At 46.3% G+C, this 26702-nt stretch overlaps 1 protein-coding gene across 6 annotated transcripts in view; it reads right to left on the bottom strand.

The window, feature by feature from the left end:
- Positions 1-26702, bottom strand: part of SPATA13 (spermatogenesis associated 13) — an 81950-nt gene that overhangs the window by 23265 nt on the left and 31983 nt on the right. The window contains exon 1 of one of the 6 annotated variants that reach the window (XM_049646725.1): positions 18691-18797. The exons of 4 other annotated variants lie outside the window; for them this stretch is intronic. Coding sequence is in view for 1 of the 2 variants with exons in the window: in XM_049646724.1 (XP_049502681.1) it covers positions 9070-9124 (55 nt within the window). In the remaining variant the exon portion in view is untranslated. Of the gene's footprint in view, positions 1-9069; positions 11072-18690; positions 18798-26702 lie in introns of those variants that run through there. One more of the 6 variants, XM_049646724.1, reaches the window with a different exon arrangement.

Here is a 26702-nt window from a genome sequence, read left to right on the forward strand (position 1 = left end):
GCTTTACTAACCGTCGAGCTCAATGACCTCGTTTACCCTCTTTCAACCTCAGTTTTCTCCTCCGTACGACGGGAGTAAGTTTTTACATGTCCTCTCTCCAGAGGCGTTCTTGCTCTTCTGCCTCACACATCCCCTGTCCAGCTCCTCAGCAAACCCCGACGCTCGCTTCGGAAAGCATCCAGAACCTGCTCAGTTCCCACCGCTCTCCCGTGAGCTCGCTCCAGCAGCCCCTCGCCACGTGCTAGGATTCTCACCAAAGAAGCCACGACCATCCTGTCACTCCACTGCTCCAAGCCGTCGGGGGAAAGCCCAAGTCCCCGAAGACGGCCTCCTACCCCAAACGCACTCTGCGCCTCCCAGCCCTGTCACCGGCGGTGGCTCTGCTGGCTGCCCGCTTCGTAGCCAGGGTCTCCCTCCTCGGGGTGTGCTGTTCCCTGCACCTGGCATCCTCACGCAAGCACTCAGGCAAGTCCTTCCCTGACCGGCGCACTCAAAACCTCCACTCTCTCCAGCCCCGATCTGCTTTCCCGATTCATTTTTCTGCACGGCATTTCTCACCATCTAACACGCTTTGTCTGCTGTCTGTGTCTCCAACTAAAACGTAAGCTACGTGAAGGCAGTGATTTCGTCTGCTTCGTTCTTAACTGTATTTCTACTATCTGGACCACTGCCTGGCACACACAGGCACTCACTAAGTATTCGCTGGAGGGACGGACGGACGGACGGATGGATGGAAATACACCAACATACAGTCTAAGAGCAGGCCTTTGGGTCAGACAGACTTGGCTTCAAGTAACAGTGCTGCATAAAAATGATTTGGTTTCTTTCTTAATAGTTTCGAGTCCTTGGTAAAGTTTCTTTCTCATTTTTTTCACCCACCCAAACGGTCAGAGAAAGACAGTAATACCCATCTCACAGGGTCGTTTGTCAATCCTCAACCAGTTGCTGTTATTACCTTGCTGTGAGCCTCAAGCAAAACGGTGATGTAGGAAGGCCTTCTGTAAACTGAAAAGTATTACAGAAGTACCAGGTTCTTCGCCTCGGCCTCACAACGTGAGGCCAGGCACAGGGTTATTGCTTGGCGGGACTCAGCTCATACAATCCTCATGGCGATGCTGTGTGGCAGGTACTAATCTCCCCAACTTCCAGACAAGCGAACTCAAGTCCCAATACGACATGGCGTGTGCAGTGGGGACCAAGCCAACGTCATCAGCTCCCACTCACTGGTGTTACCACCCCTGGCCAGGACTACCTCTGTTATCAGTGACGAGACAAAAATACTGGACAGATAGTAAAAATGGCTTCCCGCCCCAATTTTAGTACTTCTAAATCATTCTGGAGCATGGCAAGGTTCACCCAGCCCCTGCTCCTCGTGACTACCTTTTCTTCCCACTCCTGATCCCAGTCCCCACCTGGGTCTGCAGTGATCTGATTTTGTTTTATCCTTTTCCTTTCCTGACCCGCAAGTCCCTTCTAAGTCGATGACTCCTGTTTCTGTCCTATAATTTACGCACATCTTATGGAGTTGGATTTTTCAGTGTCTGCTGTCCAGATGGGAGGGATTTTAGTCCTACAGTTCGATGCTGTATCTGTGCACACGTACTGTATTTACATGCGTGTTTCCCTTTGGAGACCCTAACTTCCTTTAGGGAAGGGACAGAGTCTATTTTTGTATCCCTGGCACCTAGCATAATACCTGGCAGAGAAAAGGCACTCAAAAATTGTTTAACCGAACTGCAATCTGCTGACGAGTAAACTAAGGGTCCAAGAACTTTTAACTATTTAACTGGGCTACCCGGAGTCGGGTCCGAAGCAGGGTACACACGCTGGGCTTCCTGATTTCCATCCCCACCAGCCATCCTATGTATCACTTCCAAGAACAACTTCTTTTTTTGTTGGTACCTTTTCTTTTTTTCCTTCCTTCCTCTTTCTTTCTCTCCCTTTCTTTCTTTAATGTTTTATTTACTTTTTGAGAGACAGAGCATGACCACAGGAGGAGCAGACAGAGAGGGAGGCACAGAATCCACGGGAGGCTCCAGGCTCTGAGCTGTCTGCACAGAGCCCGATGTGGGGCTCGAACTCACAAACTGTGAGATCGTCACCTGAGCCGAAGTCGGACGCTTAACCGACCGAGCCACCAAGGCGCCCCTCCTTCTTTACGTAGAGTCGACACACGATGTTACTTATGTTCGAGGTGTGCAACAGCCATTCGACAACACTGTGCTGTGCTCGCACGTGTAGCTACCATCTGCTCCCACACAGCACCATCACAGCATCACGATATTCCTTATGCTGTACCTTTTATTCCCATGACTCACCCAAGGTAAACTTCTGGACTGGACTGCTTTCGTCACGTTCACTAGAAACCACACAGGACTTAACAACTGCATCCTGCCAAGACCCTCCCGTGATCTGGCCCCACTCTGCATAAGCCACCTCGTCTCTTACTGCGCACCAAAGCCCACAGCCACCTCGCCGGGCAGGCCTGTGCACAGACAGGTCTGCACCACCGCCCAAGTGGACCGCAGGTTTCTTCACGCTGAGGGAGCACCTCCTCACCAGGTGAACGTGGTCTCATTTAACTTACCGCCTTCAAAATCTTCAACTACAGACGAAGGTTAGTCATAATGGCTGTCTATTTAGGGGAATTTTGCATGACGGGGAGCTGCTATAAATTCTCAACATGTAACTCGGCACCATTAGGAGAAATAAATACGTTCTAGTAATAAGAGTACATTCAGTGTCTTCCTTTCTCCCTTTCTATTGTGGTAAGAAACCACGTACCATTAAATTAGCCATCTTGGCCATTTTAAGGGTACGGTTCAATATTACGAAGTGTATTCACATTGTTGTCAACGGACCTCCAGAACTTTTTCATCTTGCAAAACCGCAACCTTATACCCACCAATAACGGATTCTCCCCCCTTCCTTGGCAGCCACCTTCCCACTCTCTGTTTCTTTGATTTGGACTACTTTAGATACTTCGTTGTGAGTGGAGTCATACACTACTGGCCCTTTTGTAGCTCGCTTAATTTCACTTAGCACAATGTCCACAGGGTTCACCCGTGTAGCGGGACGTATCAGGACTTCCTTCCTTTTAAAGGTGGAACAGTATTCCATTGTACACATACACTGTGTTTTCTACACCCGTGCACCTACTGATGGGACACTCGGGTTGCTCCCAGCTCTTGGCTCTTGGAAGTAATGCTGTGATGAGCGTGGGTATGCAAATGTCTCTTTGAGATACTGCTTTGACTTCTTTTGGATATATACCCAGAAGTGGGATCGCTGGGTTAGGCGGTAATTCCATTCTAACCTTTTTCGGAACTCCCATCCTGTTTTCCGTAGTGGCTGTACCACTGTATATTCTCAACAACAGTGCACGGGGTTCCAGTTTCCCCACATCCTTGCCAAATGTATCTCTTCTGTTGAATATATAGGTGTGGAAAAGCCATTTTTTGAAAACAATCCTGTAAGCACACAGCAAAGACTGTTGAGGATGAAAATCACTTTTAAAACCCCAAAGCCCACGGGGCGCCTGGGTGGCTCAGTCGGTTCACTGTCCGGCTCTGGGTTTCCGCTCAGGTATGATCTCACGGTTCATGGGTTGGAGCCCTGCGTTGGGTTCTGTGCTGACAGCAAGGAGCCTGCTTGGGATTCTCTTTCTGTCTCTCTCTCTCTCTCTCTCTCTCTCTCTCTGCCCCGCCCTGCTCAGGTTCTCTCTCCTTCTCAAAATAAATAAACATTTAAAAAATCATTTAAAACCCCAAAGCCCTAGATATAATACGAGAGCAGAGATGGGGTGTTCTCATTCCATAGCACTTCTTACAGGTGTGGTCAAACCGAAGGAGAACCTCCTTTATCACCTAAAAGCTCTGCCTACGGAGTTTTGGCACATACCTCTGGCCAGGGCCAATTCTGAAACAACCACACACCTCTTTCCATAGAGTAAATATATGTAAATATTCTAAACCTGCATAAAATGATTTCTTAACGTTCTCGTTGAATCGTCAGCATCCCTCTGGAAAGGCTGCTGTTATCTGGGGTCACCGAGGCACTGCACGTGGGCCCCCTCCTTCCCGTGGCTCCGCTTATACAGTCAGATCCTCGGATTCAGCTCTGAATTCTCTCCCCTCCAAACGCCTGCTTACTTCCTGAAGGAACTGGTCACCTCTCCAGGCTGCAGCAGCTGCCTGAGGAAACATCCCCGGGCCACATTTGCAGCCTGGCCAGAGGCAGCTTCGAGAACAACCGGACAGAGCCACATAGTCATAGAGCACAGACTATTTTTAAGTCAGCAGGACCGTTGCAAATACAATTAGAGACGATACAATTAGGGATGACATAAGATTTTTTTGAAAAAAGGCCAACAATAAACAGCTTCCACATTCCTCAGGAAAACATTCCTCTGTCTGAACTCAGACTTTACGCTGGTGAAGGGACGAAACCTGGCCACCGACTCCAAAGGTGAATTTGTTATGACAGGAAATATCAGACATCACCAACAACGGAAAACTTTACTTTGTAACATGCACCAAAGGATAAGGATTTCCCACAGAAGTCTGATTTACACACACAGAAAACAGGCCTGTGTCCTGGTAGGAGCCTTTGTCGGGACCCGCGACATGTCTGCTCCCACTTGGCTTACTTTTACGTGTTTAAGGGCTTTTGAGCAGAGTGATGAATTGCAGATTGGTCTGGGAGTCCAAAGACCTTGGTTTGGGTCCAGCAAGACCACACAGAAAAAGACCCTGAGCTCTCTGAGTCTTCGCTTTCTCTTCCGCAACTGAGAGAAACGGCACCCCCCTTGTGTCTCACGGGTTCGTGGGGAGGGCAGATGGCGGGGAGCAGGTGAAGGGTTTTGTCAAATAAAAGGAAGGGAAGAACGAACACAGCGGGCTTCACAATGAGGCACGTGGCATGGAGTCATTCGCACGTTAGCTGTCGTCACGATGTCCTGACTCCCAACACGGAGTACCTACCGGCCGTCCCTCTTCCTGCCCGGAGGACTTCCCCTCACCAAACTGGACTGACTGCAGGGAAATTCCTGCACTTAGAATCATCTGTTACAGACATATATTTTAGCAGACCTCCTGCTGGTCACTCAGACTTCCTCAGGTTTGAGATAAGCCAGTCTCACTTCCCATGTTAGAAACGGAAACGGCCAACACAAGGGAGGCAGCCAGGCAGGCAGCTTGCGCTCAGCTCAGGGCTGTGAGCAGCTCTTACAAAGCCACTGCTGTTTGGGCCAAAAGCCTGAGCACCCGGAGTGACTCTCGAGCCACAGAGATGCACAGAGAGGAAATGACCTAGGCCCCGGGGGCCCTGCCCTTCAACGCCAAAACATGGTACACCACTTCCAGGGCCATTCGTCTTCAGTGGCCCCCACACACCCAGCGTGGATGGCACCCAATCACATGGGGAATGTGTATTAGAATAAAGATTCCTGTGCTACGCTGGACCATGGAACCAAGTTCTCAAGGAGAGTGGAGCTGTTTGCCGAGAATCCATTTCGAAAAGCACACTGAGTGATTCTGACGTCTGGCTAAATGTGGGACCCACAGGAATTAAGGCCAGACTTACTTAAACCCGCACGCAGAGATCTGCTCTAGGACATATGTGTTCTGTTGCCTAGCCACACAGCAAGACGCGATTTGGAGGGCAATGGGCTCGGATCTCACTGGTTGGGAAAACCTCTGCTTGCTTTGGCTACTTTGTACCCCTGAATGTTCCCTGTATTGACAAAAAAGGACAAAATCCCTTTGTCCATGCTGACCTCTCCACCTGGAACAGCATTCCCACCCAAAGAGCCAATCGAATTCGGACTCATCCTTTGAGGCTGCTCGGCTCCCACTTCTTGGTGATGGGTTCCAAGAGTTTTTTCCTGTTATTCCCTGACCCCCGCAGTAAGTCTCTGCCTGTGATACTCTAGAAGCACGGTAGCTCACCTCCTAAAATATTCATCACGTTTACACAGTTGTATTTTAGCTGTTTAGCTACAACACTCTAGTTTGCTCTTCATGTGTCTATCCCTGCCCAACCCCTATCCCAGGGAACTAACTTTCTTTAGGGAAAAGAAACATGCATACTAGTCAGTGTCACTTGACTGGATGAAAGCCTTGAAATATCTTTCATATCTGGAATTTAGAATGTTATTGTCATGAAAGTCACTTTTGTGCCTAATCTAGACTTGGAACCCATTTTCCATAAATAGTATTTTTGAGCCTTTTAAACATATCGACAGGAAGATCAAGCAGGATCCCAGAAACGGACATGCTGACCTTCACTGCAAACCTTTTATAACGTCTACGGGTCTTTTGAAAGTAATTCTCCCGGCATACAGCTCTCTGTGTGGATTCAACTTGGGACCACTGACTTCTGCTGCCCAGGACGGTGACGGGAATAAGTTACACCACAACAGAGCTTCATTTACACCAAACCCCCGACAGTGGATTTTGTTTCTACCAACGGTTTCATGAATTTTGCTTTAAACTACCCGTGAATCCGCTTTCCGCTTCTCAATCTAAAGTCAAAACTTGCCCTAGAGTTGTGTCACATATGCCCTATCTCATTAAGAAAAAAGTCCGCCTGTGCTCATCCGTAAAGTGGGTATTTAGAGCCCTCAGATATGAGGGTCTGGGCCAAGACGACGCCCCCGACGTCTCCCCTCCACTCTCTCCTGAGAACACAGTGGCTGGAGAGTCCTCAGCTTCCGCCTGTTCTGGAAGCTCGCCCTCTGTCCTGTCTCCAATTCAGATGTGGGATTCAGGCTCTGCGTTTCTCACCGTCTCACCGCGACCCCTCAGCTTTTACTTCTGGCTTGTCCCCGGGAGTCCTCTTAGCAAGCTGCCGCTTCTCCTGGGGTTTCTGGTTCTTACCAGGGCTCCCCATGCTGCCACCTGTGGATCTGTCCTGGGCTCCTCTCCCCCACTTGGCTACCTACCCCCCCAACAGCTCTCTGGGCTAGGTCTCACCACCCCTGCCAGCTCCTGACGGCTGCTTCTTGGCTGGCTGCACAAATCCTGAGCAGGAACCTGCCTGGTTTCACCACATCCTTGGAATGAACTCTTAGCGTGTACCAGACACTGCGCTAAACACTTACTATAAATCATCTCAGTCAAGCCTGATAAGCATCTTGGAATTATTACTGTTCATTTATAGAGCAGGAAATTGTGGCTTAAAGAGGTTAAGTATCTGCTCCCAAATGGTGGGGCTGGAATTCAAACCCAGGTCTGTCTGGCTCTAAAACAATCTTGCTACACACCTGCCACAGTGCTGGCCTCACTTAGCTCACGTGGACAGGACCACGACCTGGTGGCCCATCCTCCCCAGCACCCACCTTCCCCCTGCCTGTCCCCGGCAGGAGCTTCCTCCAGAGAGGAGAGTCATCAGGCTGTCCCTCAGGGTCCCCCCGCCCCTCCCCTGGCCCCTGACCAATCAGGGTGCTCAAATAAAATAGAACCCACAATTTAGCAAACTCCATACTTTATCTTATGCTGGCATATCATTTAAAGTTGACTAAATACTGTGTTTGCTATCATTTCCTGCACACACACACACACGCATAGTATTCTGAGTATATGAAGAAGTCTTTGGAACACTGAACCAGTAAACATTCAGAGCAGGAAAAGAGACGATTTCTACAGAACTGGCGTTCCCAGTTAGAGAGAGTTCCTTCCTTTTCTTTGCAGTCAGGCTCGTCAAAGGAACAGAGCCACCTGTGGAGGTAGGGCAGGAGCGAGGGAGCCCCAGCGGAACACAGGCGGGGGGGAGGGTGCAGAGCCTTGCACAGAAGATTCTGCCCCGCTGCCTCTCTTCAGCTACATCGAGAGCATTCCACCCAAAGCGAGAGGCTGGGTCAGGCCTTCCCTTGGCCTTTGCATGAGTGTGGGAAGAAGGGCTGGGAATCTTGCCCGGGGAGTGGAGGAATGCTGGGAGGAGGAGCAGGGGACAGCAGGGGCTCCCATCACTGACCGCCCGGCCGCCTCTGCTCTCCCACACGATGGCTTGGCTGGCTTGGCTGGAACAAACACACAGATGCACCCACTGGTGCTCAGGAGGAGGGGGGGCGGCCAGCTCCCCTCTGGTCTCTACTCCAGGCCCCTTGGGCCATGTCAGGCATGGGACCGTGGTGCCCGGCTGCTCAAGCTGACAAGCACGGCCAACTGGTAGGCAGGTCTGTGCTCTGAATGCAGTGATCAGTGGGCAGCTTTTTGGTGAAGCAGAGTACACGGTTGGTCTTGTTTTTTTTTAATCTCCAGACATAGAAGCCATAACCACATCCCTGTCTGCTCTGAGCCAGCACAGAAAACCCATCACAACGAGACGAAGCACAAACTCCAATGGTCTTGCCCCAGCGAGGCCCGAGGCTGCCTTCGAGCTGTCAACCACAATTCTTCCATTCCATGCTGAGTTACTGGCATTGATTTCAGGCAAAAACAGAGGCAAGACTTTCAAAAGCATCCTATTGTATCCACATCGTAGCAGATGGCTAAAATTCTTGGTTTTTTCTTACTCCTTTTAAAGACTACAATCTGTAACTTTCTAGTGTGAGAGTACCACAGTTCCTTCACATTTAAGTAGGAACTGCTTTAGTTGACAACATTCACAAAAATACCAAAAAGAGGGAGAACAGTGCAGTCACAGAACATGAGGCATTATCACTTTTGAAAACAGTAAACAGTCTTTCTCAGAAATCAATTCGTAGCCTTACACGCCCCAAGTTAGCAAGGAACATTTTTACAGACAGCCCAACAATAAGCTCCCAATTTCACGTAATACGAGCAAAAACCAGAACGATAAAAACCAGAGCCATAACTCATCCAGGACGCTTGCTTCTTTTTGTCTATTTCACACGAACTGCTATACCATAAACAAAGCCTTTCTTTCTTTGATTTACTACATCCACAATTAAGAGTGCCCTCAGACGCTGCACTAGGACGAATGAGCTTTCACAGACACACTCACACCGACAAGCAGCAGCAGACAGAAAGCACTGTAACTTGGACAGAAACAGACTGGAATCAGCAACATTGGCACGATATAATAATTCATTCTGCGCACACATACCCATGTGAAGGCTTTCCAGACTCCAGAATCTTGCTATTTCCCCTCTAGCTACCATCCTTCTCTTTGAAAAACAGCCACATTCAGAGCGGGACCGGGGTGCGACTGGGCATCACGGAGAATCACACAGGCTCTCGGCTACGGAAACCGCAGAAATCGCTTATTCACTGCTTTGACGCTGTGCACACTCCCGGCTGGAGCTGGAGCCTGCCTAGAAGCGGACAGCTCGCTCACTGCTCAGGGCTGCTAAGGTCAGCGGCACCAGGCGGCCCGCGGACGTCAGGGAGGAAGTTCTAAACTCAAGCAAAGCCTCCGCATACCAAACCCACACACACACTCACGAGCCTAGCAGGTGTGGTCAAGGGCCGTCAATGAAGGTAGGAGAAGTGCGTTTGCTGCTTTTAATCACAATCCCAAAGCCCAAGTTGGACTTTCAGAGAGCTTTTATTTATTTTTTTTATTTTTTTTAACGTTTATTTATTTTTGAGACAGAGAGAGACAGAGCATGAATGGGGGAGGGGCAGAGCGAGGGAGACACAGAATCTGAAACAGGCTCTGGGCTCTGAGCGGTCAGCACAGAGCCCGACGCGGGGCTCGAACTCCCCGACCGTGAGATCATGACCTGAGCCGAAGTCGGCCGCTTAACCGACGGAGCCACCCAGGCGCCCCTCAGAGAGCTTTTAAAAAGGTATCCATTTCACAGGGAAAAAAGCAGGGAGGTTGCTAAGTTAAAAAATGTAGTTAGCATTTTATAACAAAAATTTGAGTCATGATGTTAACTGTAATTGATGAAATCACATTAAAGGAAGAATTTTGCTCAAAAAATATATAGGTAAATACGTGTACACCCTACTATGTGAGAGTAATATGTACATCTTTCACTACATAAAATGTATGTCCTAAATAATGAAGAGAACTGCTTTTCTTAAAGCATCTCTCTAGATGACATACAGCTCATTTATTTCCCCGTACTCTTCACCATTTTCCAAGTTATGTACAATGAGCAAGTCTTTCTTTTATTGTGAAACAATGATCATTAACAAACAGTACATACACTTCCTTCAATTTCTTCATGACAGGAAGACACTGCTTTTTTAACTTGATGAACAATGAGAAATAATATATGCAAAGTAGCGATCACATGGTCATCCCTCAATAAAAGGTGGTTAAAAAAAATAACAGTGCTTGTTAGTAAATGCATGTTTTACACTGATGGGGGTCAGAGCAGCTGGGTTTAAAATCTGCTCTACCAAACTACATGAGGAAAAGTTTCTAAGTCTCTAAAGAGTTCAGTTTCTGGTCTGTAGAAGGGGTATGACCGGGGCGCCAATAATCCCCTTAGGGTTACCGAGAACATCTTATAGAGTGCTGAGAACATTGCTGGCACTGCACTAGGAATTAGTAAATGTCACCAGTCATGCTGCCACAACTCCAAAAGCCCGAGGTCCACCAAAAGGTGCCAGTCCCCATAGAATCCACAGCATGAACTCACCAGGCAAATAATGTGATTAGTTACATTATCCATGTTGACTATGTGCCATATTGTAGACTGTTCTTAAGTATTTGTGGCTATTTATACTGACTCGATGCATCCCACCCTTAAATCCAGCTAAAGAAAATTTTCTGGGGAACTCACAGCTTCAATAATCCACAACAAAGGTGAAATGCATGCAAACACACACACACACACACACACACACACACACACAGACACACAAGCACCAGATTGGCTTCAAATCTTCCCATTGCAAATATTTTTAGAAAATGGTTTACGAGTGGGGCTCCTGGATGGCTCAATAGGTTGAGCGTCCGACTCTTGATTTCAGCTCAGGTCATGATCTCGCAGTCCGTGAGTTCAAGCCCCACGTCAGGCTCTGTGCTGACTGCTCAGAGCCTGAAGCCTGTTTCAGATTCTGTGTCTCCCTCTCTCTCTGACCCTCTCCCATTCATGCTCTGTCTCTCTCTGTCTCAAAAATAAATAAATGTTAAAAAAAAAAAAGTTTAAAAAAAAAATAAAAAGAAGGCACTAAATTAAACGAACTCAAGAGACTCTTTGCAATTGTTTTTCAGAACAGACCCTCTCTATAAGTAAATTTCCTATATGCCACAAGGAATACTAGTTGCATAGTATGATTCACAAAAAAAATGTCTACCTCTCGGAAATGTACGAGGATACCTTAGGAGCCACAGGCTCCCAGAAGTCCAAATAATGACATCGGTGTTACTTTAACATAGACTTTCCTCATCTTATTTGGTCACAAAATTCTCTTTTTATAGTAACACATATTATTAACCCTCCCAAAAAATGTGCCAGGGCCTGGCTACTCGCATGTGGTCCATGGACCCACAGCACTGGCATGACCTGGCAGCTGGTTAGAAGGGAAGACTCTTGGGCCCCAGCCCTATCTGTGGAATCAGAATCTGCATTTTAACAAGGTCCGGGCCATTCCAATAAACATTCAGGTTTGAGAAGTGTTGTTTCGGGCAATTCAAGAAACTCTCTCCTCTGCGGCAACATCTTGAATGCTACTGTGCTTTTTTAAAAATCTATTCAGAAACTAATGACGCCCATGGAATGAATGGGTAGATGTGGTTTTAGTTAGAACAAAGAGGCAAAATGCTGAATAAGGAGATAGCAAGCGGTGAAAAGTTGGAATTAATTCTGATGGGTATCCCTTCTAACAAAGTTTAAATTCCAGCAGGAGGCAAATAAAATCCAGAGTGTTTTTGTTTCCTTAAATTTGGGGTTCATTTGTCTCGTTGGTTGGTTAAAATTACAAGCTGTCAAAAAGAAAAAGATCTCTTGGCTGTATTTCCTTGGTATTGTCCTAAGGGACTGTGTGCCCACTGTCACTTTTCACTGTACAGAGGACAGCTCTTATATCCCAAGGACTCTTTCCAAATCCAGAAATGGGGTCAAGGCATTACACTAAGATCCCTGGGAGTTTTCAGACCTTAAATTAAAGGCATTTATACTAAGTAAACTTACTTTACTGCACATTCAAAACAAAATAAAGACAAAAAAAGGGAAAAAGTAAACAAACAAAAACTGTATTTAAATGAGGCATCTCATCAAAGGACACTGACCCAACAACCCTTCTAAGATATTTTTGGAAGAAAAAATACATAGGTTTGACTTTTAGCCTAACATTTTTCTTTTAGTGATTAAAGCCTATATTTACAAGATCAATAAGAATACTACAACAAAGACCTTAAATATAGTTGAAAAAAATCTTAAACTCCACCCCTGTCCCAACACACCCATTAATCTATTGTCTTTGGATATGATTCCACTACATCACGTGATCAGGACTGAGACGTTACCAACATTGATTACTGGCAACCCTAAAAGAATTAAGCAAGGGATCAGTCCCACAAGGCAGTAGAGAAATTTAAATTATATATTAATATCAAATATTTAGAAATCAATGAAGATAAAACAAAAGTTGAAAACAGAAGGAATGTTCTGATGATTTTTGTTGTATGGATGTAGAAATAAAGGTGATTTTTGGCAAAGCGGTCTTAAGACCCATAGATATTCACACACACATACATACGTGAAAAGGAAATGCCATAAAACTGTCGGGGTAAATTAGTAGTGAGACCTCAAACTCACACCAGTGGTCTCCTCTTTGCTTCTCCAGGACTCTTTTCCAAGATTGACTCGATGGCTGTTAAGGTTCCATTTAGCTCTGAATTTCTGGTGTCTTTTTATTTTCAGTACTATATGGTACAGATTTTCTTATGTGGCCACCTTCTGACTTGTACAGAAAGCTGACCAGCATTGGTTTCGACTCAGAGGTTCCCAGCCGTTGCTTCACCAAGGCAGCTGCCGTCCTGCAGGTGCAGAGGTATTCTGAAACTAGGGACATCCCGGCAACTTTATGTCCCCCCAAGGTTTAGATACGGCCCTATTACCAAGAGCTACAGGACAGGCACAAAATAGTAGGAGGCCCCAGAGGACAGAGTAACACTACCCTTCGGCACGACAATACTGTCAATTTTAGAAATGGGCTCAAGGATGGCTGCCACATCAGCCAAGAACCAAGAAAGTTCCTACGTCTGGCTGGACCGAGGTACGGTCCAAACTCCCGTATGAGCAACGACTACCCAGAATCAAGAGTAATGCAGCATGCGTTCTAGGTACACACTCACTCGCTCTCCTCCACTGCTGATATGGGGCTGCAGTTCCTAACGCTGGAAGGCGGGATTCCTTTACAGGAAATAATTTGCCCATTTGCTATCAGTTATTGAAACCAATGCTCCCTTGTCCACTAGCATATATAACCGAGTATCCAGAGTGATCCCTTTATTCTGAATGGATTAAAAACAGGAAATATTATTAATTTACAGAAGTTATGCTATTTTCCAGAGAAATATAAAAAAATATAACAGACATCCAGCATAACATACAACATTTTCTAGAACATACTGATGTACAGCTCCAAACAGTTTCAGTATGCTGTTTGCTCATGTACGGCTAAGGCAGGCTCAATTTAGATCTCACCGAAACATCATTCAGCAGCCAGACTCCTCACCACAGAAGGGGAGGACCCAGTCACACAGAGCACACAGGAAATGGAGCCTGAGTTACAAGGACATGCTGGGTGAGAACCATTCAGTGCACACTTGACAATACAGAGGAAGAAAACATGCCTCTCTTTGTGTCTTCAAAGCTAATGCTTTTTAATCTGGGGTAATGTAGACTTGAACACGCAAGATGATGGAAAATTTGTTCTCAGTGGCTTAAATAAACCCTCCCATTTGCCTCTACTCCATGCCCCAACCTCTCCAAAAAAGACGCTGTTCCCAGCGTAAATGTTTATTACAACATTTGGACTCACTGAGAAACAAATAAAATATTGCCCTTTCTTTTTTTCTTTTCTTAAGTTTATTTGAGAAAGAGAGAGAGAACCCATGCACGTGACAGTGAGCAGGGGAGAGGCAGAAAGAGAGAGAGATAATCCCAAGCAGGCTCTGTGCTCTCACACGGGCTCGATCTCGCAAACCAAGAGATCATGACCTCAGCCGAAATCAAGAGTCAGATGCTTAACCAACCGAGCCATCCGGATGTCCCTAACAAATTGCCCTTTAAAAGTAAAGGTAACGTCTTAATTTTAAGACCTCTGCTTCTCCTGTCTTCTGGAAGCAGCATGCGGATTTTTCATCCTTCAGGACCTAGCACACATTTCAGGTCTTTTCTGTATTTACGTGTTTGTCTTCACACCCTTAAGACTGAGCATGTTTCAAACGTTATAAGAGCAAAATAGATACTAGAGGAATTTCACTTTCTTCTTTTGCTTCAATAAAAGGCAATTATTAGGGCATGGTCTTAACTAAGTGCCAACACACAGGTATACTGTGCAGATAAAAAAAAATCATTTGTTCTGTTTTGGTTTGTTTTGTTTTGTGATGGAAAAGCACAGCACCAGGAGACAGGGAGTAGAATGGCAGGAACCCGGGCTTTCAAGACAACCAGACCTGGTCTGATGCCAGCTACCCTACTTACAACTGAAATCCTGCTTAGCTGAGTGAGGGAAAAAGTCCTGAATAGTTTTAAGCCTTGGATTCGTCTGGAAGAACAGGAACATGAACAGAGTACGGACACGGTGTGGTTGTCTGCTAGATGTTTAGATTCCTTGGCTCTCCTTCCGTGACTTTTAATATTCTTTCTTTTACTTTTAAAATCCAATTGCTGAAACCTGTATTAGACACATGATATTTTGAGACATTTTACTTTTTTTTCATTCTAGAGAAATTTAAACAAGTCTAAGTTTTAGAACTGAGAATGTTTTTTTAACTGTTAAGATCATAACAATTTCAAGGGTTTGCTGGAAAAATGCTAAACACTTGATTTTTCTGAGACAGAGACTAGAACGCTATGTTCCTTTAAAAAAAATCTTGATGATAGGCAATGATAAGGCATGAAATGCCAGCTCAGATAACTGCTACTGGAGCTAACGGCATCTCTAAAAACATGCAGGCACTACGGTTCAAGGCGCTGCTGTCCATGTTTGTAACACTTGTTCCTGTATACGGAATAATTTCTAAATTCCTCTGACTGTGGAATCCACACTGTCTCACAGCGTGGTCCGAAGAGAGTGATCTCAATGCGCTCGGTGTTAGCAGGCAGGAAAACATTCTTACTGCAAGTACGTGCCTAAAGACAAGTGAGCTGAGTCATCTGGTTTCACAAATAAATACAAGCAGAGCCTAGTGTCCCCTGGTAGTAGAGTATAAAAGCAGGACGGGGAAGGGAAAAGAGACCTGGACCGGACTCAGGACGTCCGCACCTGACAACCAAACTCTACATCACCAATACTCCAGCCTGCACTCCCAAGAACTGTTCAAATTACTCTCAATAGGTGTGAAGCAAGCAAGATCTGATGCTGTATTTTCTCTCTGATTCATTATTGAAAGAAAACTTCTGAAAAGCAGATGCATAAAGAGATAATCCAAACAAGAAGAGATCAGACAAAAAAGTGTAATGGTGTGGCTATAACAATTTTAAGGCATCACACGCATCTTAACGCCGGCTATTTTCTTTTTTTCTTCTGCTTTAACGAAAAGCTCAGTGGAGTCTCTGAGTGATACTTTGGGACATCTTTAGATAATGCGTGAAATCTTGGGTCAAGAGAATCAACAGAAAAAAACTCAGCAGAGTTTTTTTCTTTTGCTAATAACCGGAGTGTATGCCTTTGAAATTTGCTTAACCTGTATTTGGATCATAATTAAACAGACTACTGTTCCATAAAGACTCCCAGTACTCTAGGGCTTTACTCTTGGACGAAGTGAGCTGTCTAAGGTTAAACTGCTGCCTAGTGCAGTTGAGTAAGTGACTCAGAGGTCTGGCTCTAGACATGGCCCGACAGTCCTCACTGCCATTGTCCTGTGTAAGGTCCTCTATTTCTTCGCATGAACGCTAAGATTTGCTACATGTCTACTGCGCGCTGAGTCATCCTCACACATCTGTGGGGCACAGAACGTTAATATTTCCTTTTACAAACGAGGACATTAAGACTTTGAGGTTAAGGTCACATAGCTAGTCAACAGAGGACTGGGCTTCAAATCTGTTTTTGGACCTAAAGATCTGTCAACGAGAAAATGAACTTTCATAACAATTATTAGAATAACAAATCAGAAGTAGGATCAACAACAACAAACTAAGGCAAAGGAAAAAAATGTATTTTCTTTGTTTTGGCCAAGTAAAAGAATACATCAAAGGGTTTCAGTAAGTTTACTAACTTCATCGCAGACTTTTCTAAAAAATTGCTTATTTTCCTACAACTTATTTAATTAAAAAAAATCAAGAGTTAAAATGGCATAAACCCTTATGCTTAAATTTCCTCCGCCTCCTTAATGTTGGGATATTACCCTCATAACCCTAAGTCAAGGAATGGAACTCGTGGTGCGTATTTAATATTACTATTTCTTTCAGAAACATTTAGTAAAAATAAACATGGACACATCTGTATCAATGAGCTTTCAGATGCTGCAGTGTAAAGCCAAAATAACTTTTTAATAAGGTAGCAAGACAAAAGTTCTTTTCATTAGTCCCGGCATTTAGGAGAAATGAGAAAGACAACAGATAAAATGCCTCTGCGCTAAAACTTAAAGTCTTCACATCCCCCACAGCCTTGCAGGCGCCCTCTCGCAGCATTCTGGCTCTGCCCTCCTGGTGAACTCAAGCTGCCTTTTTCAATCAAGGTCAACTCGGTCCTCCTTACCGCTAATCCAAGGGGTATTTTTCAGGGTATCCAACTTCACTCTGGATACATGTGACAGTGTTAACCACTCTGTCCCTGACGCCAGTCTTCCTCTGACACCTGGGACACCACTGACCTGTCCGGCCATTCCTTTCCTATCTTCTTTGTGGATTTTTTTTCCTTTACTGGTCCCCAGATGTTGCTGATCGTCTCCTCATTTTTCACACGCCCATCTCGGATGATAACATTGCCTCCCACAGCTTGAAGAACAGCCATTCATTTACTGCCGACTTTCGCGTCTTTACTTCCCTCCTGGCTCCCCCTCCTCAGTATCAGACCTTCACGATGAAGGGCATGGTGAGGACATCACTTAGCTGTCCCACCTGTGCCTCCAATTCAACGTGTCCGGGACGGAACCCGGCCCCCCACGCATGTGCTCTTCTCCTACACTCCCCATCACCCTATACTCCTCAGCACCCAAAACATCCAACTGGCCTGACCTCCAGGTTTTCGTTTCTCCAGGACTACGTTCATGTTCTGAGATCAGGGCTCAGGCCACTTGACCTAGCAACACACTCTTCCGGTCTCCAGAGAGGACACGGTCTAGCCAGCCCCTGCCTCTAAAATGCCAATCTGATCACCTCACTCCACTTAAAACCCCAGTGGCTCCTACTTGCCCTTGGGCTAGTCTAATCCCCTCACCTGGAGGCCCTAATGGGCAGGTCCTGACCTCTGGTGTCTAGTCTAGACTCCTCTCTCAACACTTCAATCCTTCCCTCACCTTTTGCCATAGCTGGGACACCTACTGAAGAGGTCCCCCCTCGCGAACGGTCGGACTGCACGAAAGCCCCAAGTCAAAAACACTACGCATGCACGCACGCCATGAACTTGACTTAAAACACCTAAAAGTGCAATTGAATTCATCTTTGTTATCACAAAGGCCCAGAGGTCTTGGTGTGTGATCATCTGACCGGAAGTCCGCATTCTTTCTTGCATAAGTCACCACAGAATGTGTCGACTGTGATTTCCAGTTTTGGTTTCTTCAAAGTACAGTAATAACCAGAGATGCCCGTGAAGACTTCTGAGTACAGATGCCTTGATTTTGCAGGTTTTACAGCTATCAATTCTCATGTAATTCGGACAGGAAATAAGTTTTTGGCAATTCACCTTTATTGAATCTCTACTAAGTATTCAATTTAGCTTTCATACATGTGAGTCTCTTCAGTCTTACATTTCACTTGTTTATATACCTAAGTTAGATCTAGAATTAAAATAATAAACACAGTTGCCTTAAGTGGGTTTGGAGGCATGCCCTTGACTCCTGGTAGGGAAATAACTCAAACAGTAGGCAGGAGTAGCCTAACAAGGCAAGCCCTCAGGATCCTGCAGGCATCAGTCTGAATCTGAAGAACACCCTGAGTCTGAGAAGCCTGTGGATGGGGTGAGAAACAACCTCAGTTTCTCAAACGTGCTCTCCCTTCTCTGGCTTCCACCCTTCGCAAACGCCGTTCCCTCTGCCTGGAATATACCTTCCCCGACAACAAACCTAATCTAACTCCCATTCACCCTTCACACGTTGTTACCTGCAGGGCTCCCGGAACCCGGGCAAGTCCTAGAAGCCCCTGCCTAACTATCAGTTTTCTCTTTTAGAGACCAGCTAGCTAATTGCTGGAACAGAAAAAGAAACACTCTGAGTATGACCCCCACCCCACCAGGACTGCGGCTGCACACGAGTCCTAAAGCGCCCCGCAGTTACCTCCCTGCCCTGGGAGGGGCATAAGCTTCCTTAGCATAACATACAACGCACGTACCGGCACGTTTTCTGAGTGCGCACGTGCACCTTTATGCCTGTCCCTTTATGCTGAGGCCGCCGCCTTTCAATATTCGTCCCCAAGCCCAACACAAGGAGCCTGCTTACCCCTGTGTGGGGAGTCGTGGCTTTGGAAGTGATCCTGTGTTCTCCTCAACAAAGTTACCTCGTGAGGCAACTCCACCTGGTGTATTCGGTCTCTTACTCCCCAAGGAGCCGACCCGCCGGTTCAGTAACAACACCTCAACGTTCGTATCATTTCCTCCAGGAAGTCCCGGGCTCCCCACAGCTGATATGCATGCTCTCTCTTCACACTTGGCTCCCTGATCCTTGCAGCGGCTTGACAAGTCCCCACGCCCTACTGGAGGTTCCGTGAGAACGGTCTCCGGCTTCCTCCGGACCACCCAGCCCCCGGCACGGTGCTTCACTCATCACGGGGCGTAGATACGGATACACAGATGGAGACGGACGTATCTCACATCATCACACACGTTTGCTAAATGTATACAAAGGAGGGATCTCCTAAACCAAGGGCCTATTAACAGCTCAGCTCTGAGGGCTGAGCACCCTGGGCACTTCCTGAAATAGCACCGAGCGATCATCATGTCTCAACGGCACGCCCTGTATCACTTCTAATACTAGTGTCAACGTCAGAATAAGGCCGAATAAACTTGCTTTTACAACTCAAACTAGTTCAATGGGGAAAATAAATACACCTAAGGAAATCTTTTCCGTTTCTGAGTAAATACATTTCAGTACAAAACCAAACTGAAGAAACAGGTGTCGAAGACAGGGAAAGAACGTCACCCCTGGGCGATAACCCCCAACTGGGCATTAAAGACAGCAGACAACGTCTCAGTGTACTTTTCCTTTCCTTTAGACAAACTGACCTTAACCGCCTAGGCAACACGCGCCGGATGACACCGAACAAGGCGGGGGGCCGTCCCGGGGCCGCCGCTGCAGGGCCGGCGCTGCGGGGGCGGGACGCGGGGCGGGCAACCGCACGGGGGCCACGCGGGTGGGGGCGCCTGTCCAGCCCCCGGGCCCCCGGGGTGGCCCCGCCCGGCGCTGGCGCAGCTGCACGCCGGCCTCGGCTTAAGGAGAGTCGCCACCAGGCTTCCCAAGAGGCGGCCGACCCCATCGTCTCTGCCTGCGCCTTTCGCATTACCGTTGATTCAGCAAGGAGGACCCCCGGTGTCGCCGCGGGGTTCCCCGAGGCAATCGTCTACCGGGCACCCCAAGCCTCCCGGGACTACTCGCGGAGGACCAGCACCCACCTCTGCAAGAAGTCACGGATGGGAACGAACCAAGCTTGAAGGCACTGGGCAGAAGCCAGTGCCTATGGACAGTTAGCGGATGTTCGACCAACTGGCCAATGGGGGCCCCCCAAAGACAGTGAGTGAGCTCTCTTCACCTCCTGACCCGAGTGTTTCCACACGGACACGCACAGTGCAAGCGATGTTAAGTGTAGGGGAAGCCGGAGGCCACGCGGGGGTAGGCACACCACTGCCATCACGCTTTTCTCTAAAATAGTCTTCAATTTATTCTGCAGCAAAATGAAAAATACAGTAAGTTGAACTTCTTATCGCGAAATAATTTATTTGGGAAGTTTCCATGCTGCCTTATTTCTCACACTTGGCTTTGTATTCTAGTGGTAGGCCATGGTAAGACCAACAATCAGTTTGCCGTCCGTGGTATCTTTTACTTGCTTTTCTTATTGGCGCTAGAACCAGGAGTTTTTAAACACTCAGAGCAGGTTTTCAAAGTACAGTTGACTCGAACAACATGGGTTTTGAGATGTGTGGGTCCACATATATGCAGATTTTTTTCAATAAATTCAGTGCAATACTGTAAATGTATTAGTCTCTTTCTAATTTTTGGAGTTTTAAAAGTCAGCAGGCTTGTCTTATGATTTTCTTAACATTTTCTTTAGCTTACTTTATTATAAGAATACAGTATATAATATCTATAACATACAAAATATGTGTTGATCAACTGCATATGTTACCAGTAAGGCTTCTGAGCAACAGGAGGCTGTCAGTAGTTAAGTTATGGAGGAACCAAAAGTTACACTCTGATTTTGGATTACAGAGGGTGGGGATGGAGCAGGTCCCTAACCCCCATATTATTCAAGGGCCAACTATATTCCCTCCACCAATCATGAGCTAGCTCTAATGGGCTCACAGACAGGTTGGCCAGTGTACAATTTGGGTTGTTCTGTCCTTTGTAGACCAAGATGTTTTTTATATCCAAGTGTCGGCAAAGATGTGGAGAAAAAAGAACCCTCATGCACTGTTGGTGAGAATACAAACTGGTGTGGCCACTGTGGAAAGCAGTATGGAGCCCCCCCCCCCCCAAATTAAAAACAAACCTACCATATGATCCAGTAATCACACTACTGGTTATTTATACAAAGAATATGAAAACACTAATTTGAAAGGATATATGTACCCCTATGTTTACTGAAGCATTATTTACAACAGTCAAATTATAGAAGCAGACCAAGTGTCTATCGACTATGGATACACACACACACACACACACACACCACGAAATATTACTTAGCCATCAAAAAGGATGAAATCTTGCCATTTACGACAATATGGATGGAGCTGGAGAGTATAATGCTAAGCAAAATAAGTCAGTCAGAGAAAGAAAAATGCCACATGATTTCACTCATATATGGAATTTAAGAAACAAAACAAAGGGGGGAAAAAGAGGAAACAGACTCTTGACTATAGAGAACGGATGGTTACCAGAGGGGAAGGGGGGCGGGAGGAGGGGTAAAATAGGTGAAGGGGATTAAGAGTACTCTTACCATGTTAAGAACTGAGTAATTCATAAAAACGCTGAATCACTATATTCTACACCTGAAACTAATCTAACGCTGTATATTAACTACGCTGGGAATTTAAAAATATATATATTCTTTACATATGTCTTGCCTTTAAGGACTGGACTTTTTGGTTGGCTTCCTAAGGAAAGGTTGGAGATGGAGCTTCTGATTTAGAGTTTCGCAATGCCATTGTTAGCAACTATTACATCATTTTGCCGAAGACTGAGTGATTCTGGCCTAGGTCATTACAGGGCTACAATGGCTTAATTTGATTCTCTTTCCTAGCTTGCAAGAAATGACTATATTCATAGGAAAGTACGATGTAAAATTTTTAAAAAATCAAACCAAGCAATAATTTGAGTAATTTAGAAATATTTCTAAAAGCCATAAAAAGCCTAATATAGTCAGGGCATCTGGCTGCCTCAGTCGGTACAGCATATGCATTTGAGCCCATTGTGTGGTGTAGAGTGTACTTTAAAAAAAAAAAAAAAAGTCTAATCAAATCAACTTGTCAGTGTATCTCCTCAGAAAACCATTTTCTTAGTTTTTATATTTAATCATTACTGTACCTAATCTTGTTTCTCTGTTGTGTGGCATTATTACATAATAATATAGTATTTATTGGTTAATGAGAAGCCTTTTTAAAATATAACAAACAGATATTTTTAAAACTGGCATCCCCAGATCTCCGGATCTTCAATGTCATGTTTTAGCTCCTTGCTTGTGACCCATAAAGATTCCACAGAAATTCAACAGCTGAAGAAACTGAATGTTTTCCTTTCTGAGAAATGTTTCCTTTCTGGTGAAGATCATCACTTGCCTTATGTCACACGAGCAAGCTACCCTAAACTCAATGCGTGAGATGAGAAGAAAGAGAAGGATGAGCAGACACGAGCAGTAAGAATTTTGAAAAGTGATCGAATTTGGCTTCTGATCAATACAGATCAGTTGAGGGAAGACGTGTGGCAGAAACCCAAAGCAAATTTGGGAAAATCAGGAGCACAGGTAGGTTGTGACATAATAAATTGCCTTGGATGTAAGACAGAAGCTTCATAAAAGAAAGCAAAAGGCAGCAAAGATAATCGCCTACGAGAAAGTTACCACAGCAGAGGCATGCTTGGGGAGACCCAGGGAGAAAGAAGGGCCACAGACACCACCAGCAGCAAAGCGGTAAGGTTGTATCGGCTGGCAGCTCCCCCTTCGCGAACTTTATGAAAGCACTTACGAGTGCTTTCTGATGCCTGATTCGATTCTGATTTCAATGCGTCACCCATCTGATCCTTACTGAGGACTGTTCCACGTGACCTTCCTTCACAGACTATAAGGGGCTAGTAAGGAGGGAAGACCGTACTTTACCTAAAGCAAAGCAAGAAAGAAGTTCTAGAAAGGAGCGCAGCACGGTGCCAGGAAGTGCCCAGAAGGGAGAGAGAGCTCACCTCCACCTGAAGGAGTAGGTCTTTATTTCTTAACAAAAATTAATTTGCTAATACTCAAATATCTACATTTTGAGAAAAATTTAGTTGCGGCCATTTCTTGATTTGCAGATTTGGGGAGCAAATCCAGGGAAGAGGAAGCATACTTTCGTTATTTTTTTAAACGTTTATGACACATTTCAAACAGACGCAAGAGCAGAGAAATTAAACGATGAACCCACAATTGTCAGTTTTTTCCCAACTCTTCTCAGCAACTTTTCGGAGCGTTTTAAAGCAAACCTCACATATGTTGTTTCGTGCAAAAACTATTTGACTGTGTTCCCATAACAAACAAGGGCTTCAAAATAACTGCGCTATCGTTATCCCTACTAACAAAACGAACGACAATTCCTTCACTGAATTCTCAGTCCATGTGAAAATCTCCCCGCCTGTCTCCTAACGATCTTTTTATACTGGTTTGCCGGTATCGGGATCCAAACAAGGTGTTCGCGCTGCGTTTACTGAACGTGAATTTAGATTCAACCCAGTCTATCCATTTGGGTGACATCTACCAGAGATCATGCGTTCGACACACGGGCTCATGGAGCTGGCTGTCGTCCCAGCACTTAGAAGGGCCACAGACCTGGACCCAGCACTGGCCCACTCTTATAAGGCAGTGGAGGGGCCAGCATCTGGCACAGAGGAAGAAAGAAGTACAGAGGCCAGAAAGGCAGAGATGCGGTACCTGGTCTATCATGGACTCACCACCCCCCGGGCCGGGTCTCCCAAACCAGGTGACGGGAGCGGCAGCCACTTTTCTAAGCACTGTACTGCTCATCTGCTTAGGCGAGGGAAGTCGGCGAGAGAGGCCTCTGTTGCACGGAAGCCCGGGACCCCCATGGAGGTGGGACAGCTGTCACAGGAAAAGAGGACACGGCTCCTAAACGGGGCAGCACGTCCAGTTTACTCATCGGAATAGCCGGCCCACGCGATTTCTGGCTGTCCCCAACCTATTACGGGGTCTGCAGGAACAAAAGTCGTAACTCCACTACAGTACTACCTGATTTGTATGGCAGGGAATTTCCAAATCTGGTGACAGGAACCTGACTTGAACCACCGTGGCAGAGAATCAAGGACCCTTACACGGCTCCCAGATCGGGTGGTTTCCAAACTCAGGGCCTCTTTATGAAGCAGAAGCCAGGTCACCTGGGGGTCAGTATCCCACAGTTAACAACTCTTCCTTCCAGCCTTCCCAAAAGGGATCTTCCAACATTCACCCTCCACCCAGAAAGGGAAACCCCCAGTAGTAAAATCTAGGCGAGAACTCTTCCTCATCCTTTCTGAGTGGGAGGAGAAAGGGCCTCAGCAGGGACTTAGCTTGTGTGGATACATGGTTAGGACAATGGCTTGGCTGAATAGCTTGGAGGAATTTGGGAAGAACAGAGTAGGTAATGGACTCGTTTCGGGAAGGAGTATAATTAAATATGTCAGAATTCACTGAAAGCATGAGAAATCGTCTGTCCCATATTAATGTCCAGTCGCATCCCCTGTGAATCCTACTGCAAAAGAGGCTGTTTAATAATTGTGTGAACATTATGTCCCAATCTTTGTTTCTAGTCATCTTGATGCTTACTCAGTGGGTTTGGGGTAAAAAAAAAAAAAAAAAAAAAAAAAAAAAGGCCATGGTGGCAGAAATGGATGCCAAGCCTGGGCTAAACCACAGGGTGTCCCTCTCAACAAAGTTAATGACATGGTTCCTTGAAGGAACCAGACAGCTCCTTGTGGAAAGCTGATTACAATGGACCCTTTCATAATAGAGGGGTAGATGATCTGTCCTTAGTGGCAAAGAGATTTATTCTAGATTTGGATTTGTTTTCCTTACCTGTCAGACCTCTGCTAGAATCGCACTGAAGGCCTCACACAATGTCGTGGCACCTCACATGACCATGCTTCTACCCGAGGGCCCCAGTGAGGGAAGCACGGTGATAGGCCAGTGTCCACGAGTGTCACGAGCTTTATTCTTATTTACCATTGTCCACAAGCATGGAATCACGGCCTAATGAAAATGATGTTATGGAGACAGCTTGGGGACACATCCTGAAATTGCGATGCTGCCTTGGATAGGGTCTGTATAGCACTGAATCGGTGACTGGTACGGTGCTGTGCACCCATGGCCAGAGTACATGGGTCCAGAAACAAAGGGCAAGCACAGGGACTGCTTCTCATGATTACTGAATAATACATTTGCAAAATATTTTCTTCCTGTTCAACAGCTTCGCCTGTCAAAACTGAATTTATTCCCCCAAGAGAGAAGTCCTTCCACCAGAACTCGCAGGCCTGGCCCCACTGGATTAGAACCAAGGCCGGCCATTTTTGCCGCCCTGTGCACTGGAGAAAATGAGCACCCAAGACAGACATGGACGTCTTTTGTGGTCACTGCCACCACTGTTTCCCAACTGGACTTATGCAACAGTGTCCAAATCAGTCTCCCCTCCTCTGCCTTTTCTCCCCCACACTGTCCTTCCTCTCTAAAGCTTAAATCAGTGCCTTTCACTCCCCGGCTGGCAATGGCTTCCGGTTTCACTTCGAATAATGCCAAGTCCTACCCAAGACCTGCAGTGCCCTTTCTGTCCTGCCGCAGCCTCCCCACCAGACTGCAACGCCCTCTTCTGCCCTTGTGTCTTGAACTCCGGTCACCCTGGCCCTCTCGCGGAACCTCAGACACATCAAGTTCCAGTCTAACGTTGGGCCCCTGATGTTCCTTCCACTGGGACTTCTCCTCCCTCAGATCTTTGGCTCTCACTCACCTTTAAAGCCTCCACTCCAGGGGCGCCTGGGTGGCTCAGTCGGTTGGGCGTCCGACTTCGGCTCAGGTCATGATCTCGCGGTCCGTGAGTTCGAGCCCCGCGTTGGACTCTGTGCTGACAGCTCAGAGCTTGGAGCCTGTTTCAGATTCTGTGTCTCCCTCTCTCTCTGACCCTCCCCCGTTCATGCTCTGTCTCTCTCTGTCTCAAAAATAAATAAACGTTAAAAAAAATTTAAAAAATAAATAAATAAATAAATAAAGCCTCCACTCCAGTGTCACCTCCTAAGGGACACTAGGTCACCCTCTGCTGTGCCCGTTGCCACACTCTCTACTGTATCACCCACGTTCTTCTCTCGGGAGCCATCATTACGGCCTGAGATCATGCTCTTTACTGACTTACTGAATTGGTTTCAATACTGGAATGTGAAGTTTGTGATGCTTTACCCTCTGCTGTATTTCCAAATGGTAAAACCAGTGCCTGGAAGGCTCAGGTTGGTGCTCCACACATTTTTTTTTCTTTATAGATGGGCTGCTTTTTTGACTAAGGGAGGCAAATAAGTAAGACTACTGCGACTTTAAGCGAGCAGAACCACTAAGAGCCCCACACGACGGAGTGAAGGTCTGGGCCACCTCAGCTGGCAAAGAACACTACCAGGTAAGGTACTGGGCAGGGGCCAGGGGAGCACGCAACAGCAATGAGATGAGCAAAGTCAAAAACAGCAGGTATGACCTTGCAACCAGAAGCAGGAGGGATTTCCTTTTGTGGTACCATGTATATACACATAATATTTATTCTCTATTTCCTTTCCTCCCCGCCCCCACCTCTTTCCATTATGATTATGGTATGTTGCTTAAATTTACCTCTGGGTTTACGGAGTGGAAAAGGCAATGGATATGACTCGGGGAGGGGGGCCTAGACTTGGACATGTTTGCAGTAACTGACAAGCTTTTGAGTTGTCTCCCTCTAGGGAAAGACTCAGCGGGGGTTGAATTATGCATCATGTTAGAATGACATTTTTTTAGCCATGAATACCCTCCACGCTTCTTCAGTTTTCTTTATAATACT

Source organism: Panthera uncia, assembly GCF_023721935.1.
Source record: "Panthera uncia isolate 11264 chromosome A1 unlocalized genomic scaffold, Puncia_PCG_1.0 HiC_scaffold_16, whole genome shotgun sequence".
NCBI classification, from domain to species: domain Eukaryota; kingdom Metazoa; phylum Chordata; class Mammalia; order Carnivora; family Felidae; genus Panthera; species Panthera uncia.